The 21,762-nt window shown below is 40.8% G+C and overlaps 1 protein-coding gene across 1 annotated transcript in view; it reads right to left on the minus strand.

The window, feature by feature from the left end:
* The window catches only part of mdn1 (midasin AAA ATPase 1), a 58,726-nt gene extending 36,976 nt beyond the window's left edge, over positions 1-21,750 (minus strand). The window contains exons 1-30 of the mRNA XM_034579618.1: positions 21,463-21,750; positions 20,998-21,224; positions 19,575-19,799; positions 18,861-18,968; positions 18,381-18,573; positions 18,095-18,304; positions 16,936-17,067; positions 16,623-16,726; positions 15,459-15,573; positions 15,041-15,225; positions 13,201-13,282; positions 12,976-13,071; positions 12,704-12,816; positions 10,938-11,086; positions 10,696-10,756; positions 10,326-10,537; positions 10,131-10,234; positions 9,349-9,493; positions 8,885-8,981; positions 8,623-8,736; positions 8,006-8,153; positions 7,731-7,838; positions 6,734-6,885; positions 4,926-5,104; positions 2,654-2,862; positions 2,318-2,464; positions 2,050-2,191; positions 1,826-1,960; positions 468-606; positions 185-317 (exon numbers count right to left, since the gene is read on the minus strand). Of these exons, the coding sequence (XP_034435509.1) occupies positions 185-317; positions 468-606; positions 1,826-1,960; positions 2,050-2,191; positions 2,318-2,464; positions 2,654-2,862; positions 4,926-5,104; positions 6,734-6,885; positions 7,731-7,838; positions 8,006-8,153; positions 8,623-8,736; positions 8,885-8,981; positions 9,349-9,493; positions 10,131-10,234; positions 10,326-10,537; positions 10,696-10,756; positions 10,938-11,086; positions 12,704-12,816; positions 12,976-13,071; positions 13,201-13,282; positions 15,041-15,225; positions 15,459-15,573; positions 16,623-16,726; positions 16,936-17,067; positions 18,095-18,304; positions 18,381-18,573; positions 18,861-18,968; positions 19,575-19,799; positions 20,998-21,224; positions 21,463-21,558 (4,260 nt within the window). The 5' untranslated portion in view covers positions 21,559-21,750. The remainder of the gene's footprint in view (positions 1-184; positions 318-467; positions 607-1,825; positions 1,961-2,049; positions 2,192-2,317; positions 2,465-2,653; positions 2,863-4,925; positions 5,105-6,733; positions 6,886-7,730; positions 7,839-8,005; positions 8,154-8,622; positions 8,737-8,884; positions 8,982-9,348; positions 9,494-10,130; positions 10,235-10,325; positions 10,538-10,695; positions 10,757-10,937; positions 11,087-12,703; positions 12,817-12,975; positions 13,072-13,200; positions 13,283-15,040; positions 15,226-15,458; positions 15,574-16,622; positions 16,727-16,935; positions 17,068-18,094; positions 18,305-18,380; positions 18,574-18,860; positions 18,969-19,574; positions 19,800-20,997; positions 21,225-21,462) is intronic.
* Positions 21,751-21,762: the final 12 nt, after the last annotated feature.

Here is a 21,762-nt window from a genome sequence, read left to right on the forward strand (position 1 = left end):
TGAATTTATATATTAATCATGTTTCTTGTGAGAGAGACGATTCAGGTTGTGAATTAACTTAATATTACATTCATTTATTTATATTAAATTACATAAAATCTTTCAGGTTTGCTGTCCTTTCTATATTTCTACAAATATAACAGTAAGTTTCAGAGATAAGGTTATCTTGTATCCATGTCAGTACCTGATGTGTGTGTCTGACAGGTCGCAGGCCTCCCAAGAAGTCAGAAGTCTCCATGTGCTGGTGACAATTGACGGAATAAAACTTCTGTCCAACCAAAGCAGCAAACAGCTGGCAGATTGTTGTCTTTCCACATCTGGTAGTGAGGGGTAAAGATTTTTGAGCATTATAATTACAAAGGAAATCAAATATGTTTTTATTTTATTGCAGAAGTTGGACTTGCTTTGCTTTCACCTCATGTCCAAGTTTCTGATTTCCATATATATTATACACAAGTATTTCTTACCCGGTGTCTCCTACGAGCAGGACAGACTCGCCGAATCGAAGTGCACGTCCGACAAGCACAGCCAGTCTCCTCATGCTGTATGTCCACACCACATGGCGGAACTCCTCGGGGACTCCAGCAATGCTGTCGATGAAGGGACCTGGCGATCAGAGCATCAAGACAACATCAAACTGTGTTTATCAGACGATCAAAATGCTCCAATCTCTGCTCTGATTTTCAGTTGAGTCTGTTGTCAACATGCAATTTACTTTCAAAGACTTCTAGGTTAAGCTAATTACCTGTAGGAAAATCAGAATCCTCACTAATAACTGAATTATTGTGCTATTTATCAGTACTAGTGCAGTGACCATTCTACACATGCCAGACAGACTGATATTTCTTGAATTATTATTTCTATTATTTCTATGGTGCAGAGTGAAGTTAGAAAACTTTGCATTCATCCTATCTGGTTTATCTGCTGTGAAGATTTTATGGTCAATGTTTTTCATAAAATGAAACTGTATTTGTCTTATTACTCGTGTGTGCCTTGTATAGCTTTATATTTATTAACTTGCATGTGGGCTATTTCACAGGTCTGTCAAGAAATCGACACAGCCTTAAGACCCAAGTTAACAAATTTCAAAAATAAAAGCTCTGTAATTCAGCTCAATATAAAGCATTACAGCAACAAAATGAACATTGTGCTTTTACTTTGACTTTTATATTTACAAATCTAAATATTCAGCAAAAACAAAAGTGAGAGAAGTGAAATAATCAAGAGGGAAAATGTGTTGCGATATCTTCACTCAAACATTAGAGATGACAGAACATGAAAATTGTACAGCAAATTACACCAAGACATTTATTATCAGTGCATCCTCAACTTTGAACATACCAATTACTTACACAGTTATACCTATACAAAGCTCACCAGCAGTTGCTACCATTAGCAGCTGTAAGATACTGATTAAACTGGACCCAGTGAGGCTGTAGCAGCAAAGCCCTAAAAGCTACTGAACTGACCATAGGAGCCTTTGTTTTCAGGCTGTTATTCAAACATTACATTGTCTCTTTACAGTAGTAGAGGGATTCAAAATCTTTTGAGCCAACGACAGACACCAACATGTTGTTCCAAATAAAACCTGCTCGTTTGGTTGATGATACAGTGTACTTTAAATACCTCAATTTAGAACATAGTTCTAAGCTCTATGTCCATGTACAAAGTTTTGGTTTCAGTAATTAAAAATGCTATTATTGAAACTAACTTTAAATAGTGTTCCAGTATATATATTGTAACAGCTGCAGTAATGCAGTCTGGTGTGACAGGGTGAGGTGGCTGTGGAGCACAGTATCGTGCTGTAGTGAAGAGTTGTACTCACTGAACTGGCTGGTCACCTGTTTCTGAGAGAACAGGGTTTCAGGGTTCACCGTCCTCTTGAAGTGCTTCTCCAGGATGGACAGGATGATGGCTTCTTCCTCCGGCTTCCTGACGCGCCCTGCCAGCAGCATGTACCCTGGCGGTGATGAAAACAGCTTCATTTAGCGTTTGAGTGGAGCACAGGCATCGACAGGTAATCAGACAGAAAAGTCAGAGAAACCTCACCGTCATCTGCCAAATGCTGCAGCCAGTCCTGAGAGGCCTCTGCCGGCTCCTCCAGCCTGTAACGATCTGCCCACCGGAACAGGTCTCTGAGGGTGATGAAGCCATGTTTCCCCGCAAACACAGAGGATCGCCTGCGTAAAGACTGGATGGGGGAGACGCATTTAACACATGCAGGCAGGAACATCCCAAAGAAGATAGGTAATAATAATAAATTGATGAGAGAGGTAGACAGGCAGTCCAACAATGACATTTAGGAATATACTGTTACCTGAAGGTGTAGCATGACCTTGACCAGCTTGCTGCAGTAGGATGGAGGCAAGCCGCACCTCTGGTTGAGAATGGTCTCCAGCTCTCCACTGGGCAGCTCATCAAAGTGCAGCTCCACAAAGCGGTTCCTGAAAGCCCTGGAGAGCACCTGGAGGTTGGAAGGAGAAGTTAGTAAATATTTCAGATTCTTTTTGACACTGAGAAGCATTTTTTTTTAACATTCACTGAGCTGTATATACCATAATTCAATTATATCAATAAATACAACTTTCAAGATGCTTATGTACAGTTTTTCAGACGATCAGATAATTATTCCAAAGCTGAATAAATGGTATACCTTTCTACCACCGTAGAGACCAGGGGGATTCTGGGTAGCAAACAGCTTGAATCTGGGGTGCGCCTTGATGACTTCCTGTGTCTCAGCAACAAACAGCTCCCTGTTGTCGTCCAGGAGTCTGTTGAGAGCCTCCAGGACATCGGTGGGGGCGAGGTTCAGCTCATCGAGGATGATCCAGTAGCCTTTCCTCATGGCATCAAGCAGAACGCCTGAGGCAAATACAAGCAACATTTTAGTCTGGGATGGTGGTAGTAGACATGGGATATGCTGCCACAGTTTGTAACAGTGGAAGGTTTATACAAATGGAATACACAATGCGTACCGGAGGCTGATGTAATAGTTTTTTGAAAGATATTTGTATGATCATTTTTGCCTTTATTGGTAGGACAGGGTTAGCATGAAATGAGGAGAGAGATTGGGGAAGACATGCAGAAAAACTTGCAGCTGCTGCAGGAGGGCTCAAGTGTCTCTATATGACCGCCAGATCTACCAGGTAAGCTAGCAGGCACCCCTTATTCACACTTTATTTTGTAAGGTTTTGATTAAGACAAAATAATCATTTCTGTCACCATTCAAGACTAATTATGAATAAGATATTGTTCATTCTAATTGATAAATCTAGGTTTTAAAGGTTCAGCGTGTAGAGTGTAGTGACATCTAGTGGTGAAGTTGCATATTGCAGCTGAATACCCCTCACCTCACCCTCCCCTTTCAAACATGAAAGAGAACCTGTGGTAGACTTCAGTTGTCATAAAAACCTAGTTTGTCCAGTTTATACGACTGTAAAAAAACATGGCGGCCTCCGTACAGTGGACCCTTTTCCGATGTAAATATAATTTATTTAAATATAAAAGGGCCCATTCCAGGGGGAAGAAAACAACAATTCTTACAATTTAGATGAAACATACTAGTGAAAACATCACTAGGATTATTTAATATTCAACTTCTGCCAATACATCCCTTTCACCTAAATCTTACACACTGAACATTTAGGGGATAGGTTTGGTGTTACTATACAATTGAGGGCAGCTGTGGCTCAGGAGATAGAGCGGGTCATCCACAAACCAGATGGTTGGTAGCTAAATCCCATGCTCAGTCCCATTTTGTGTGCAGACTTGTCCTTGGGCAAGATATATTGAACCCTTGCCCCCGTTTGTGCCGGCAGTGTATGAGAGAAAGTGCTGCACACATATCCACTACATGAATGTGTGTGTGAATGGATAATTGTCAGAACTGTTCTGTGAGGAGTCTTGAGTGGTCATTAAGACAAAAAAGTGATATATAAATACAGACCCTTTACCATTTTTTTTTATATAGTCAACAAATCCCATGAAAAATCATTTCAAATACTTAGATAATACTTACATTTCTTTAATAATTTGTCTACCCTCTCTCAGCTCCAATTCTTTGGTATAACCACATATATATATATATATATCATTAGGTCTACAACGATAAACATATTATAATTTTTCAAGCAAATCAGATTTTATGAATGCAGAAAAAGTCAAATGGGAAAGTTTCCTGCTTTTTTTAGGGACAAATATTACAATGAGGTTTGACTATTGCTCAGACATGACAAGACGTTTGATTATATCCCCTTGGGCTTTAGAAATTCAGATTGATTTTATCAACCAAAACGCATCGATAAAGAAACTATGAGCAATTTGTTGGTTGCAGCCCTTAGTTATCATCCTATGAAAACTACAGTTCAGGTCTCCATTCTCTTAAATATAAAATACTGACAATATGACCTCTGTGTTTTCAATCACTGGTACCTCCAGTGATTAGTTAGGATTATGTTGCTATTTGATGTTTCAGATGTTCACTTTAAAAATGAGGTAATGATGCTTTCATCGTACTGCCATACAAGCCAGTAGCCAGTCAGATTTACATTCAGCTTTCAGGCTCGGCTTGTAACATTATTGTAATAAAAAATACAACTGAAGATTATTATTTATATTATAAAAACAAGTCTGACGGAGCTTAAATATGATGGTTACACAACTGTTCCAGGCCTCCGGAACCTTTTAATTTAAAAAATCATATGTATTTGACCAATTTCTTTGACATCATTGTTCAATTTCTCTTCTAAAATTCAAGTTATTCTTATTAGAGTTTTGATTTTTATCATATCTCACCTGGATGAAAAGGTTTGAAATATAAAGGTCTAAAATAAATATATTTGATATGAACTGCCTGTGTGAGCGTGTGACATATCTGTGACAGTGTAAACGTCTGCCACAGTTGGCGGCTGCATGAGTGCTCGTACCCTCTTTGAACATCAGCTTGCCCTTGTCATCTGATGAGTAGCAGCCTATGTACTCCTGGATGTCGGTGTGCTCGTGGTTGTTGATTCGCACACACTGGTTCCCTGAGGCTGCGGCCAGCCAGCAAATCAGGCTGGTCTTCCCCACAGATGTCTCTCCCTGGATCAGCACTGGGTGATTCCTGTGATGCCAACACATTAGGAGACACAGAGAGAGAGAGAGAGAGAGAGAGAGAGAGAGAGAGAGAGAGAGAGAGAGAGAGAGAGAGAGAGAGAGAGAGAGATGGGAGGACAGGGTACTGATTAGTCATGAGCTCAGTGTAGACTGATGTTGTAACCTGACTGGGCCAAAATAAACTAAACGGCTATTGAGTGGTGTGTTGTGGAAGAGTGTGTTGTCAAAAGCAAATGAGCAAAACGATAAAGTGCTAATATTCAATATTTATCCCTATATTGTTTATGACAAGAGAATTACATATATATCAACAAATGGTCAAATGATTGTATCATCACTGAAACTCAGCACTTCCTAGACAGATATTTTCACAGTAAAAGCCGTCCAGACAGATGTTGAGCCTTAGGGAGATAGGCAGTCCCATCCCAAACAATCCTCAAATCAAAAGTTTTTGTTTTGTACACTGCATTAATGATGGAAACTTTGTTAAAGGACAGAGTCCAGTTTGATTCCAGAGCCAGTGCTCTACATGGAGGAGAGCCCAGATATATCTAGTTGGTACTTGAGCTCGACTGATTTATCGGCTGAAATGAGCCTTTCATAGACATATTATGATCTGTATTTGTGGATTTAAAAATTTAGATTTTACAGAACAATGTGCATGTCTACATTTTACGTTTAAAAATATGTTTTTTTTCTTGATTCAAGTTCTATATATTTGGTTGTATTTGTATTGTCTTTATATAAGTTATTTATATCAAAGTTTATGGTTTGTCTGTAAAACATCAAGCCTCAATTACATTTCTTTGTCATAAGGGTTTGATCTCAGGAAGAATTGTGTAGAGATACGATTTTTTTCACTCCCTAAATGTGGTATCAGCATCATCGCCCCACAATACATAGCGGTCAGGCTCCACCTGAACCCTGGTTCCTTGCTGACCAGAGAGGAGACTTTCCATTTAGGGACATGGACAAAATTGATTGGATGCCACAGTCTATCATTGTTGCTGTCTATGCAACATCCAATCCCTTTGTGGCCCCAGCTGACCATCTTCTAATGGCTACTTCCAGCAGGATAATGCAACACGTCACAGATCATATGTCTTGTTGTTCCAGTAAAGGCGAGTCTTAATACTACAGCATATGATGATATTCCAGACAACGGTCTTTTCGCTGACAGCTTGTATTTGTCTCTTTTCTGTTTAAACATGACAGTTAACCCTTTGCACAAAGCCAGCTCTGTATGGAAATGGTTTTCAGAGATTGGTGTAGAAAAACTTGACTGGCCTGCAGAGCCCTGACTTCAAATCCAACCATCAGCTTTTGGATGAACAGTGACAGTGACATGAACATTGGTCCTCAGCAACATCAGCAGGAGACCAAACTAATGCTCTTATGAGATCAGGATGTCGGCTGTCCTCAACAGAAACCAAATAGGAGCATAAAAAGTAATCGTTTGGAGTGCGACAGGTCAATCGACTGCAGGGGAACTCAGTCCAGCCACATTTTTATCCTGATGCACTCTGATGCATTCTGAACTGATTGAATTGGCTGTGTCGAACTGAACGTTTTGACACTGATAAATGAACCCATTGATTTTGGGGCCGGGGTCAAACTGGGGGGACAGTTTTCCTACCCTGTAGATACGACTCGGGCGAGGTCGCGAAGGTTGAGCTTGACTGAGGGGGTAAGGATGTAGCTGGGGTCTAGAGCTGGCTCCATCTCCCCCTGGGACACCCAGTAGCCCTCTACCTCCACACAGCGCTGACCTTGGGGTGCCGGGATGGGCTGTAGGAAACACAACAAGAGATGTTTTTAATAGCTGTTCACAAATAACCAACAAAGTACAAATAGCTATGTTTGCAACTTTTTTAATTAAATATTTATTAAAATGTTTCTGAGGCAGTGAGGTGCTAGAAAATAAATTAGCTAGAAAATGATTTCCTTTTCAAGTTTCAACTTTAATTGATGTTCCTTTTGCCTTGAAAAAAAATTTCTCAAATTAAAGCATTGCAAAACAAACAATAGTCAAGTTTATAGAAATAGCACTTTCAAATAAAGGGGTTCTTGCGAATAAAGGCCAAGTTAAAACCACTGGAAATATTCTACTCGAGCGTTCATACTACAATTAGCATCATGCATGTTTCACCATTGAAACAAAAGTAAAACGCAACTCGCTGCTGCACTGTCCTGCACTGTCAAATCTTGATCCCTGTTAAGTTACTGTCAGTACAGATCAACACTTGCTGTGTATTTCTCACATTAAAAGCCTGTCAGGAGTATGCATGATTGATGGAATGAGTGTAGCAGAAATATATAAAAATGTATCAGAACAGCAAATGGAAACAGGAACACGTCAGAAATCATGGAGGCGTCTTGCTTCAATATGATAAGATACAAATATAAATTGTCTTGTGAAATAATATTGATCATCTCTAACATGCAGTGAGCCTGTTTAAAGTACAGTTCTGCGTCTTTCAGCAGTTCCATTAAACTCTCTAGCCACTATTTAAGTACTGTTAAAAAGTACAATTTTCTTCAAATACATAATGCCCACTCATGGAACAGACACAGAATTCAATACAAAACATGACAGCGATGAAAAAGACGAAGCGGCTCTTAGGATGTCTTACTTGTTTGAGACACTTGATGTTCCCCATCAGGATGTGCTGACACACCAGTTTCTGGACCACAGGGTGAGAGCTTCTGTCCAACTGAGTCAAGAAGCTCAGGCAGAAACCCTGAAACCATGGAGCAGAGACACTGTCAACTGCGAATTCAAATTTAACAGGCTGTGTCTCAAAAGCTCAGCACATAAAACCAAATGACACTGGACATAATGATTTATTTTTTCTATTTCAGTGAAAAAAAAAAACCTTTGAAGAGATTATTTCTCTCTCGTCCCTACCTCGTAGAGGGAGCGCTGCACACTGTTGCAGGGGTTTACTGCCACATACTTCAGCGCCCTGCACAGGGTCCGCAGGCTGTAGTGGGGCCTGTGCCCCGTCCCGTCCACCAGATGTGTGGTGGCCTCTTTTCGTACTGCCAAGTAAAAACTGCACACATACACAGACATTAAAGAATAAAGATGGAGACAACTTTGAGTTCAGGTATTCGGAAAAATGCAGCAAAAGGGCGTATAAATCTTAAAGTTAAGGTTTGGTAAGAAGATGATTGTGTTTTACATTAAGGATCCTGATGTCACCCACAAGTAGGACCTTGGGTTGATTGTTTAATGATTGAGAAAATGGGAATTTCCCTGGTAGAGATCTGACACTTCACTGCCTTATTTGATTTCCAATGTAATGCAATGAATTAGTTGTAGCTTTTGTAGTTTTTTAAATACAAATTAAATGCTTCTTGAAACCAAAAGTCCTAACATGATGATGAGCTTTACCATAATTAAATCAGGTACACATCTTTTCAAAGACTTAGAAAGACACTTACAGTCATGTTTGCTTTGAACACTGAATAGAACAGTGCTAACTTGATGTTAATGACTGTAATGTTACATTAAAGTCTGACCTTATGATGCCGCTGATGACATTTCTATGTGGATTCAGGTACTTGAGGTAGTCTGAAACCAGAATCCGCAGGTCTCCCTCATTCTCCAGCTCATCCACATACAGCTCAGTGAACCTGTGACACACAGAAGAAATGTTACAATTATTAAAACCATTATTGCTGTGTTCGATTTTTTTTTTCCTTTTAAACAGCTTTGCATGTCTGTTATTTCATTGTAAATAATCTATCATAAAGCTCATGAGATAAAGATTTTCAGTCTCACCTGTTTCTGAGGCCCAGAGGCAGGTTCCTCTTGCCCACGTCAGTAGCTGGGTTCATGCAAGCAAACAGTCGGAAGTCTGGGTGGCGAACCAGGGGCTCTTCGATTAAAAGAAACATAAACAATATTATCAACATTTTCAGGGTTATTGCTGAATACAGTGATGGAAATCTAGATCAAAATCATTGGGGGTTTAGTAAAAAAAAAAGCTTTCTATTTAATCTTTGGTATTCCACAATGTGGCCGCTATTTCCAGATTTTCACTACACGATTATAGTGGCCAAAATAATTAACCAGATGGTGAATATCCCTACGTTTGAAGGTCTTCTGCAAAAATGAAGTTACCAACTACGATTTTTAAATGTGCATACTAATATTGTAAGCTCAGTCAACAAGGGATTCTGGAGGATTAGAGAACCAGACAAGGTGCTGGATTCAGATTCTATTTCAGTGGTAGCGGTCCTCACCAGTGTCTCCTCGGTCCAGCAGCACCAGGGATCCGGCGCTGCCCTCCAGGAGTCCGCTCAGACACTCCAAGGTCTCGGCTGCTGCTAGGTTGATCTCATCCAGCAGAACCCAGTGACCCTTCTTCACTGCCTGAGCTAATGTTCCCTGCAGAGGAACACACAGGGATCAGAGCTGCTACACCAAGGATGTACAGGAATAAAGTTTAGCTCGTACACAAATGTGCTTGAATGTGTGTGTGTGTGTGTGTGTGTGTGTGTGTGTGTGTGTGTGTGTGTGTGTGTGTGTGTGTGTGTGTGTGTGTGTAAAAGGGTTTAAGGAGATACACCGTCCTGCGTTAAAGTTACAAGCACTTATTATGGTACGTTATGCAATACCATCAGGTTGGTATCTGGTCAGATAATTATCCGATTTTCAATTATTTTTACATTTATGTCTGCATATATTTATCCAGTATTTTTAAATATTGACCTCTATCTCTGTCTCTCTCTCTCAAAATATGTACAGTACTGGTACTGTATATGTATGTATATATGTGGTAGAAAGTAATTTAAATGCAAAATCTACATTGTATTTAAAAATACAGAAATAAGTGCATGCAGAAATAAATGTCATATCTTTGTAGTTTCTTTGACAGGACAGAAAGTCATAGACAAGACAAGAGGAGAAACAGGGGTATGACATTTAGCAGAGGTCCCTGGTCGGCAGAACACAATGGACTCTGCAGTTATGTGGTATGTGCAGGGTACAGGGAGCCCCTAGAGGAGATTTATAAGCTCATTACCTCCACAAAGGCAAAGACCATGGCGGTCTCACAGGCTCTGATCTGCTGCTGGGTCTGACTGAGTTTTGTAGCCAGAGCCTCCCAATGCTCCTGCAGCAACAAAGCTACACAAACACAAACACCGAACATTAGTCATCCATCGTGCTACAGGAGGCACTACACTGTTATGACTGTTTACTCTGTCTGGTGCACTACCATTGGATTTCTCCTGCAGCTCCTTGGTGAGAGCAGACTTGCAGACGTGGTCCATGAGTTTGAGCAGATCCTGCCAGCGTTTCCCCCTGAAGCAGGTCTGAACGTGACCCAGGAAGGTCAGGTTCTGCTTCCTCGAGTAGGTCTGGGAGAACAGGTCCTCGAAGGCCTCCCGCAGAGGGAGCAGGATCTGCTTGTGGTCTACTGGCTTGTACCTACATTAGACAGGAACGTTTCAAACTGGAGGTGTGCGGTAGGACAAAACATTGATCCATCCCTTACATTCTGCTTTTTTTCAGTCTCAAATGACAAAATTTGTCATTTGCAATTCAAATGAAACATGTTTAAAAGGCAATATTTGTAGGTCACTCACCCTCCAAGGAGGTCAGCAGTGTCACTCTGCTGGTTCATGTTCACAACGCGCAGTCTGTGTCCTGGGATGAACGTACAAAAGAGCATATTGGAATCAGGAGTGATAACAAATAATTTGCAGTTTGACACACTTTTAACACATGGACAGGATGACACGGGGATTAAACCAGCAACCTTAGGATTGGTGGACGACTCGTCCCACCAGCACACCGATCCACATGGCTCCTATAAACCTGTGCTCACCTGTAACTCTGGCCAGATGTTGTACAGTGGACGTCTTTCCAGTTCCTGTCTCTCCCACCAGTAGAACCGGTTCGCCCTTGAACACGCACACTGACAGCTGTTCTAGCAGCACAGCAGCGGGTCGGGTGGCAGCAAAGGTCTGGTTCTCCCTGTTCACGACAATAACAAGTCAGTGAGTACACAATGGGCTGTAGGAGGTTGTAGATACAGCATTTGTATTTAGAAAATATGCAGTGGCTTATATGCAATCAAACCAAAAAAGAAAACTTGTCCTTAGATGAGGTTTTGTCCTTATTTTCTATAAAATTTTAAACTGTAATGCTATGAAAAGAACGCCTCGACCATGATTTTCTCTTAAGACTGGCGAAATGTTTCCGAAATGACACTGCGCTGTGTGTGGGGAGGTTGGAGAGTTCGTCAGCTTGAAATGGCGCCTCGTGTGGCTGAGCGGGGGGGTCTCCAGCAGGTTCAGTGTTGCAGCACTAAGTTCATAGTGTCTGGTCGTCTACTGTACATGCATTGGCACAAATCCTATTTATTCTTTATTTAAATTTTAAAAAATTAAATATTTAGCCTCCATAAGCTTCAGGTCATTTCAGAACAAGTGGAGCTACAGCAGCAAACCCCCTCAATGTATTACATAATAAATAAGAATAATTGAACTTCTGTTTGCCATTTCTATGCCAGTGATCAATGCTTGTGCTACATTAGCATATGCAACAAAGAGTCATTAAAAAAAGACCTATTCTAAACATGAGCTTACATTAGCTCACAAATCACACCAGATTAGCTGTAGAGATAAAACCAACGACTGTCCTAATTTAAATAGTGATGTATTTTAGAGCGATAATTATGATGAACACTAACAGTAGCACAAGGAAAGAAGAGTCACATAGTCAGTGAATGCAGTTACTTTGAAATGTGAATCTAAAGTTTACCGTTTGTTGTTGGTTGCTTCATCCTGAGTAAGGATGGAGCAATGTACTGAATTAAGTTCTTTATTATTAGTATTTAAAGTTACATCACTTTAATAGATGGAAATAGCAAAACTAAAATAGTTATTAAAAGAGGCCAGTTAGAGGCTGATCCTGTTTAAACTCATCTAAGATCGTAACAGTTAGAATATTGATTCTCCCTGCAGCAGAGACCCAAGGCCTCTGTGTTAAGCTCGTAAGACGTCACTTGGTTGTGTAACTTGCTGTGCAACACATGTTGTTAATGCACGGAGTGGCAGAGAAAAATTGTATTCGTGTTCTTTAAAAACTAAATCTAATTTATAAATCAATTTCAGTACTTTTATAATTTATTATTGTTTATTGAATTACCTGTACAGTTTTTAAAAAATATGAAGAAGAAACAAGTAGGCACCATTTCTATTGCAGAATTGGGTTAAAGCCAAATGGAGTACCATCAGATTACTTAATGCTCTTGTTACCACATGATGTGCGGCACACACTGGTCTCAGTTATTGCACTGCAGAAAATAATTAACACCTACTTTGTGTCCAGTCTAAAGTTTGACACCCATTCGTATTGGATTTGGGGAAGAATCGATGTTAATATTTGGGCATATCCTGATGGTCGAACCATTAGAGGGCTTTGTTTACCATAATGTGGTTTAAAATCAATTCAATGTTTATTCAATTTAGCAGCAGGGGGTCTGCTTGGTCCCTGTCAGCGGGTGAATGTTGGCACAGCAACTAGCCGATGAATATATGGTGTAAACAGAGGTCAAAGGGGGCAGGCGGGGCAGGATGTCCCACTTACACGTTCAGCTGCACAGCTTCAGTCTGCTTTCGAACCAGAGTCACTCTGCCCACACACACGTCCAGCTCATTCACAGAGATGCCAGGCTGGTACATCTGGCAAAAGTGCTGGGCCTGAAACAAACAGAAGCCAGGACGATTGTATGAAATGTTGATTATCATAGAACTTTTGTCAGAAAACATTGATTAAAGCAATTTTTTTTCAATTAAAAAAGGGGCTGACATTTTTTTAAAGGGAGCACACTAATGTCCAAAAAAAATACTGGTCAAAACCTTTTCTTTGGAGATGTTGAGCTTGATCCCGATGATCTCAGCCAGTCGCAGTCGACTTTCAGGGTGAGACAACATGGCTGTGAAGCAGTCAAGAGCCTGAGAAGGAGAAATGCCATGAAAAGACTGAGCTAAACCAAACACAACTCAATACTGTTTTCAAAAGGTTGTGTGAGAAAGATATTTATCTCTTTATTTGTTCACTTTTAAATAGGTAAATCCACTAACCTCTTGGAAGACGTGGTGTGCTGTGGCAGCGGAGGTGCCGTCAAAGTTGACACTGATCCGCTCGCACCATTTCAGTAAGTCCCTGTGGAATGAACATAACATTTTTATAAATTTTTGATGACTACAAGAGACAGTATGTAATATCTGGGTAATGAATGAGCAGCGGAGCGAGAGAGACGTCATTTCCAATCCCATAAATGAACTGGTCATTCAAGTTAATCAGGCGTCACATTTTGTCTGTGATGATTTGGAAGAGGAAAAGACGATGAGTGCAGACTAATGAAACAAGGTTCTGCAAATGGGGACAAGCAGGAGTTAAACACAAGACTTCAACTTCTTTCACACAGGCAGTAGCTCTCCAACAGGATGAAAACACACTTGGGTTTTTTAAATAAATAGTTCTGCATCATTAGTAATTTTATTAAAATGGTAATATTATTATAGGCTACAGTACATGCTTATATTTTAAAACCAAAATAAGTATTAATGTAAACCTAATGTAAATGTATCTGTAACCTGAACCTCGTGACCTCGACCAGCACACATGAGCATCACAATCCGAGCTATAAAGTCAATTACACTGATCCAGGAAAGGCCTGTGGAGCGTGGAAACTATAGACACACTGACTTATGGACAAATGCTCATCAACACACCAACTCTGGACCTCAAGGTCGACAGGTGGAAAAAAGCACCGGGTATGCCGAGTGGTCTCTCAGAGTGAGGAGGCGTTTATAAATCTGTTACCTAATAAACTTTCCCCGGTGTGACCTGGAGAATCGGCCATTTCAGCCCATCGTCCAGAGGGCAGTCCAATCAATAATCTATCGAACGCAGCAGCAGCTAGTGGAAAGCTAATTAAAGTCGGCTGGTAGTTTTGACTGGGGTCGTGGGGTGGGGGTGGGATCTGATGGATGGAAGACCAAGGGGGCTGAAGCTCTGTCTGTTTGCCCTGATGATCACAGGCGGGAGTCACAGCATTGAGATACATCCAATCATCATGTTTCTGCATGGTCGCTCAGGATGGTATGAACTTACATGTTCAGTTTATTACTTCACTCTGCAATGTGATTCAATTTAGTTATACAACCGAAATAGTTTCATTTTTAATTCCAGCTATGTGGAATTAAGCTGAGGGGTTTTCCAGGTTTTCACAGCTTTGTAAATACACATTTTCTAATAGCTTCTTGTCAATAATGACAGTATTCGAAAAGGTTGGTGCCCAGGGACCACAAACATAGCCTGGTTTTAGAGCCCTAGACCACCCCAACATCTGAGATATGCTCAGCAATTCAAACAGGTCTGATTTTAACTTCATAACCAGTTGCCAGCCAATCAGATAGTGTTCAGAGGACACAGGACAATCAGGAGGGGCTGCAACGTGAGCTCTGCTTGTTTCTACGATAACGCAAGATTCTGAAGTTCGACAACTTAAATCCTTCATCTAGTTAAAACACCGAGATTTAAAAAGTGAATCATGAAAATGTGGCTTAAAACTGGATAAAAAGTTAAATTGTGAGGCTTCTGGTGGACAGACCGATGTTGATGCATGTGCAAAGAGGGGATGACGCCACTGAAAGGCAACCAAATGAATGGAACTGTCACCTTGTTTAAAAGTACTGATTTCTTGAAGTATGAAAATGACTGGAAAGATTTGGGATAATGTATAAATATACAACAGGTTGATTGCAACAGCGTGTCTTTCATACACCGCAGTATTTTTCCTCTCAAGTGAATGCAATATGCTTCCAAAGAAATTGCTTTACTGTGCTGAATCTTTATTTTGAACTAACACACACACTTAAGTAAAGAGAGTAGACAGAGTGGTGTGCTGGGCCTGACCTCAGTGACAGGGCTCTCCCCTCCAGCGGCGGGCTTTTGTTCTCGGTGTTCTGCTGCTGGGAGTTGTCAGAGGTTTGGAGGCTGCTTGAGTCCGGGTCAGCGTGTCGCTCCCCAGTCAGCTGGCAGTAGATATCCAGGAGACGGTCTGCCACCACCGTCAGCCTGGGAAATCTGCTGGTGAGCACCTGCATGCAGAGACATGGGGTGAACTCAGAATAGATGAGGGAAATTCTACGAGATAGAAATGTAATATCCAGCAGTAAAAGCAGCAACATGAGACAGAAAAATACGTTTTTTGCGGTGATATTTTACAGAGAAATGGGAAACTGCTGAAAAATAAAATATGATTAAGGTAACAACTTAAAACAAACCGACCATAAACAGTCTGGAATAGGATACCAAAGCCAGAAACACTAACCTTCTTCAGCTCTTCACGTGTCATGTTGCCCATTTGCAGCTTGGTCCAGTACTTGTCGAGCAGCGCTGCGTGAGAGTTCTGAGGCTTGTGCCAGCTGCCTCCACTGTAGTACGTCCTGCAGTTCACAAGAATGACTTGGTTGTTAATTTCTTAATTAAGAAAAATGTGTCATTTTTTACAACAGAGTCTCACAATCATGCCCATATATTTCCCACGTGTGTGGCGATGCTGAACATCTCTCTCATGCTCACCAACCTGCCTATGTCACGTTTTGTTTGCTCAATGGAGTTTGTGTTTTCGTCATTCAGAATCAGCTCTATTGGTCAAATTTGTTTGTGCATACTTACAGTAATCTGACTTCAAGTGTTTCTCAATGTTCATACACACAGAACAAATGAAAAGCATCAGAGGGGTGACACATACCCTGCACACAGGCTTTATATACCCCACTATGCAAAGCTAACTTTTTTATATTGTACATATTGTACATTGTGCCATTTAATAACTTATTTTATAGCATATGACGACTGATTGGTTGCGTCACTAATTTTGTTAATGTAAGTTGATGTATAACTTCACTACTAGCATCAGCGGTTATCACCACAAATTCTTTTGACAGCTTTTGTCTGTATCTTCTATGTGTGATTTTAAAATAAATACAAGCTTTAGCACATGTATTTTTGAACTATTCATGAAGTTAATGACTTCTACAGGACATCACTTAACATTTCACATAATATGACAGGGAATATTTTTTCTGATCATTATAACCTTTAGATTGTCTATTATTTGCAGATATATATCTAAGAAATGTGTTTTGCACCATATTATTGTTATATGTTATTGATATGATATTAAACAACAAAGATGCACAAAAGAGTTCTTAGAGATATTTAAGGAGAAGGCAGATGCAGCAAAGAGAAGACTACTGTGGCTTTGAGAACAGGTAGAATGTCTTCCTTTAGTAAAGGTCAGAGAACATGTCATCTCCTCACACTCTGCACATGGTCAGACAGCATGTGCAATGTGTGCAGAGACACAACCAAACAGTGAAAATCAGGTCATCATGTCAGTCTCAGCTAATAAGCATCACATCACATCAGAAACAGTGCAGGACAGCTTGTGAATACATAATGTAGATTTAGAAGGCAATGATATTCTTACCTTCTTGTTGCAAAGAACTGAAATCCAGGTGCAACATCGATGCAATCCTCCCGTCCTGGAATCATCAGCTTTTTATTCTCCATTAAAGGCAGCAGCACAGATATCTGAAAAAGGGACATTTTGGTCCAGTTGTGGATTGAGGGTGTGTAATAGAAGGCTTAGTACTACAAATCTGTTAAAGTTACATTAAAATCTACTCAGAAAACATTTCATGACAAACCTAGTTTGAGGTGTACAGAGTAAGCATTGGAAAAAGAAAATATGACTGAAATGATGAGTAATTCTATGCAGTTCTCAACTACTTTTAACTCACCACATCCAGAGGTGCATGGTCTATGTCTTCCAAGAGGATCCATTGGCCTTTAGATACAGCTTGTGTCAGTGTTCCTGGCTGCCACACAAACTTCCCTGGAATATCGGTACAACGGTACATCCCAAGCAGCATCTGTGACACAGACATAACACGTTTGCAAAGTTTCCGCCTTTCGTCTTATCTCCATTAAAAGTTCAAGGGGCACTTCAGCTATTTAGTACTGCACTTACATAAAAAGGAGAGTGACTCACATTGGAAGAATGAAAAAATTGTGAAAATCAAAGTAGCATAGGCTGTAATATCCTGACCTTTAGTTTCTAGTATAGAGAGCTGGATCACACTATTCCCACTATGCAACTCAATAGTATCTAATTAGACCATGACTGCCTCCTAAATGCATTCCACTTTCAAACCTCTCATCTCCTGTTAACTGTAGGCATTAAAAATGTTATACTTCAAGGCCGAGCTAAGATGACACTGAGAACATCACAGTGACTTTTCAGGCTACACCCATACCATTACATTTTCGAACTAAAACAATCTTTGTCCACACCAGCGTTTAGCACCTAATCAGTTTTAATCCACATCCATACTTTAATCCACAATCCACATGACTGCTCATGTATACTGGGTTTGCACTTGCCGGTGGCAACAAGACAGCATGCGCATGCCAGTGTACATAGGAATTGCTGAAATAATAGCTCATCTTCTTCGCATGTAAACAGTTGGATCATCGTAAAATGCTAAATTTATCTGCACAATAGCTGTTAGTAAAGACAACAGGGTTTGTAACGCTTGTAATTGATTATCCGTGTTGTGTTCCAAACTGGTAGCCCAGGCTAATGCCAGTTGGTTTCTTTTGGAAAACCGCGAAAACAACTAATCAGCGAAAACTAAGTCAAGACCAAAAAGACCCAATCCCCCAAGCTGTTGGGAGTGTCTACTTCATCGTTTCAGCTCTAAAACTTTAGAGAAGTCTGGACGCCAGGCATATCCGTAGCAGAGTTGATACAATCCCCAAAAAAACATAGCAGTGTGGATGTAGCCTCAAACTGTGGAAAACTCCAGAGTTCTGACCAGTAAATACATGAGATCATTTTAATGTGTAAAACTGGTGGATTGTTGCTTTTAAGTTTGGACTGATTCCATTAATCCTCACCTTGCTGTCAGTTTGATCCCCAAGTTGGACTTTGAGAATCTCTGTGGCTTTCGTATGTCCTGTGATTTCAGCCATAAACTCTACCAAGGCAGTTTTACTGCACCCAATAGGACCCTCGAGGAGCACGGGCTTCTGGGAAGCTACAGCCAATGCCAGTCTTCTCAGGTTACGGCAGGTCGAGTCCACCAGCACCAGATCCTTCTGGTTAACCTATGAACACAGGGCAACATTAGCATGTTTTCCTTCTTTTAAACAGCAGCAAACCATCTATGTGAGAGGCACATACCTTTTCGGCCTGTCTAGGAACTATCCTGGGTAGTACGACGCCACAGACTGCTACCACATTCTGGGAAAGGTCCTCGGATACCACCTGGCCCCTGGTAAACTTATTAGCCTTCTCCTGGCGCCACATTACAGAGCCCTGATTGGCTAACACCAGCGCCTTTTCTACCTCCTGTTGCTGAGTTTCTTCCAGCGCTCTGAACAAGAAACGAAAAGTCCAGACATGCAGCTTAAAAAGCATAATTTTGGAGTAAGTTTTCTCATAACAGCTGGGTACATGCCAACAATACCTGATGGTGCTGAAAGATAAAAATGTATAAATTCCACACAACTTTTTTCAAATTTATAAACTCATTTTATTCAATCATTAAACAGAAGGAATATGTATGTAAAACTAATTAAATGTGGCATTCAAACTTAACATCTTCCATAATACTCATCCCTTCATTTAATAACGAATAACAACAACAACAAAGGTACATACTTAATTTTCATGTGCAGGATCTCCTCGTTAGCCAGGACCTTTCTCAGAAAGATGGTTTTCTGATTATCAGTCATGCGAGAGACCAGTGCTAAACAATGGGCAGTGTATCTGTTGGAGGAAACAATGGAAAAATATACTGTTGAACTTGTTGGTGGAATAGACATGTACACAGACGTAAGACAATATTGAAATTGTAGTAGCTAAATGTGACACACCAAGACAATTGCACTGCAATACTGGCAGCAAATGAGCCACTAAATATATGGAAATTTGAATGTCAGTGAAGTAAACATACTCCAAACCAGATGTATGATTTGTCCATGTCATGTCTCGAAGGATAAGGGGTGTAGCTAATGGATGGATGATCACGGTAATAAGGGAAATAATACCATGTCAATTATCAAGTGCTTCTTCCATCATTACTGTTTCTTACTGTTGTGACACATTAACTATCTGTTTCACACTAAACATACTAGGTTTAAGTATTTTGTAATATGTTGTAGCACTTGAAGTGAAATTAATTTGCCAAAAAGAGACAAACACACAATAAACAACAGCAAAGAGGAATTTTTTAAATATGTTTTAAACAGATCACAATAATATTATCCTGAATTCTTTTCGCCATAATCATGGTGTGGAAATCTGAAATTGACACTACAAAGACACCAAGAGTACTCTTATCCTATAAGATTTTCACTGCATGGCCCTACATACCCTCGGACCATGACGTCACTGGTGAGCAGCTGGGAGACACAAGGACTCCAGTCCCAGAGCATTCGAAACTTGGCACGATCACTCTGAAGGAAACGTAGAGTGGCACCCATGAGGTCACGCATCTTCATCCTCCTGGGGCCATACTGGACAGCTGATGACTCTTCGCTGGTGAAGAAGAGCCTTTGAAACACTGGAGGGGCACTGTTGAAGTACTTTGCAGCAAACCTTACAGAGAAGAGTAAAAAAAAAAAATGGTTACAATGACAATGACTGACAATTCTAGGTTGACTTCAGAATGCGGACAGGAGCATTTAGGAGCCGGGGGTCATACCAGTGACCTGGTTAGTAATCGACCTGCTCTACCTCCTGTGTTGTGGAGGGCCCTGAGACAAGAACTGGTCGTACCACATTCATTATTTACGTTTATTTTGTGCTCAAGCAAAGGCCTGTAGTGTGAAGCAAGATTTGTTTTTAGCAAGGTAACTTCAGGTTTTTAATTATAACAGTGATTCAAATCTTACAGGGTAAATTCCCATGGTAACTTATGCTGCACCTCTAACCTGGTCCAAGCAGGTTGAGTTTGATATAATGAAATCAAAACCTGTGAACAGTCTAACTACTGACAAATAAGATCACTGGGAAACCAGAGTCATCATTCCTACGGGAACCTGACAGGGACAAAAGAGCTTACACAGTGAAAAATAATAAAATGCAATATATATTTTTATAGATCAGAACTGTTTTGCCTTTCCAGACTTCCATTGTGTTTCTATGTATATCCCTAGCCTGGCCTTCATGACCAGAACTTATATCTAGTATTTATTTTCTATTCCAATACATTATTATGTACTCGTATTGTTTACTGTAGATTTAACCAAATTTACCTGCAGTATCAGCATTTACCCCCACCCCCCTGTGACCCTCAAAGGAAAAGTGGTATAGATGATGAATGGACAGATATTAACAATAAACCTCATATCATATCAAGAATTATTTTGTGTGGCTGTCGTCCTCCAACCAGAAGGTCAGCAGCTCGACCCTCGGCCTTCCCCATCTGCATGCCGAAGTGTCCTTGGGCAAGATGCTGAACCCCCGAATGGCCCCTCGTAGATGTTGAATGCACTAATTGGAAGTCGCTTCGGATTAAAGCGTCAGCTAAATGCCATGTAATGTAATGTTCTGATGATGTTGCTTGTAATAAGGGACTGTGTCGTTTCCATAGCCAGATAGGAAAACCCAGAGTTAAATGAGACAGTTGATAACCAGCTCTCTGGCGAAGATTATCCCTGACGCCCAAAGTTAGGCTCAGTGAAGCCAGATCGTAAAAAAATATCCTGGGTATGTTGATCTGGTCACATAGATAATTCTGTATATTTTGTTTACTGTTGGGTGAATGGAAAAAGGTGGTAGAGGGTCCACTTACGCCTGTGCATCAGGACTGATGCTGAGGAGTTTGCTGAGCGCCACGCACAGGCGCTCGTGGAGGTCATGGTTGATCCTGCCACCGCCTCTGACCCTCTCTGCGTTCCGCTCCAGCAGGTCCAGGATCAGCGGTCGCAGGTGTCGTGCAATCAGCAAGGTGTAATCCTTCTCTAGGAGCAGCTGAGCCAAGCACGCCAGAATACATTGTCTGTCCTGCTGGCTCCATATCTGAGGGGAGAGCATGTGACAGTGAAATATTGATTTATTACCATGAACCAATATTTCTTTACAGATATTTACAGATTTAACCACACAACACGGACTTAAAACAATACGATTAGTACAGTGACTACTGCCATGTGAAGGGAAGGCTACCACATGCCACGTTTTTTTGAGTCTCAATATGAAAACAAACTGTAAACACATCATTTTTACTCCACACAAACCAGGAGGCGACACGTCTTACCTGCTTTGACAGATACTGGCTGAGTTCGTTGTGACTTTTGTCAACATGTCTGGATATGGTGCCCAGTGATGACAGGCTCAATTCTAGATTCTCCATCCTATCATCTGTCGCATGTGGAGCTGCGGTCTACAGCGGAAACAGGCGCGCGCGTCCAATAAGCAGGTTTGGTGTAAATACAGCAAAATGTGAGGTTCATCCCGCGCGTGTGCATCTGAGGTTGTATCACAACACACGCACACAAGCACGTTCCCGTTACTGGTGTTAAAATCCTGTCCACATGTGACTGTGACACAAATGCTT

Source organism: Hippoglossus hippoglossus, chromosome 24 (genome assembly GCF_009819705.1).
Source record: "Hippoglossus hippoglossus isolate fHipHip1 chromosome 24, fHipHip1.pri, whole genome shotgun sequence".
Classification (NCBI taxonomy): domain Eukaryota; kingdom Metazoa; phylum Chordata; class Actinopteri; order Pleuronectiformes; family Pleuronectidae; genus Hippoglossus; species Hippoglossus hippoglossus.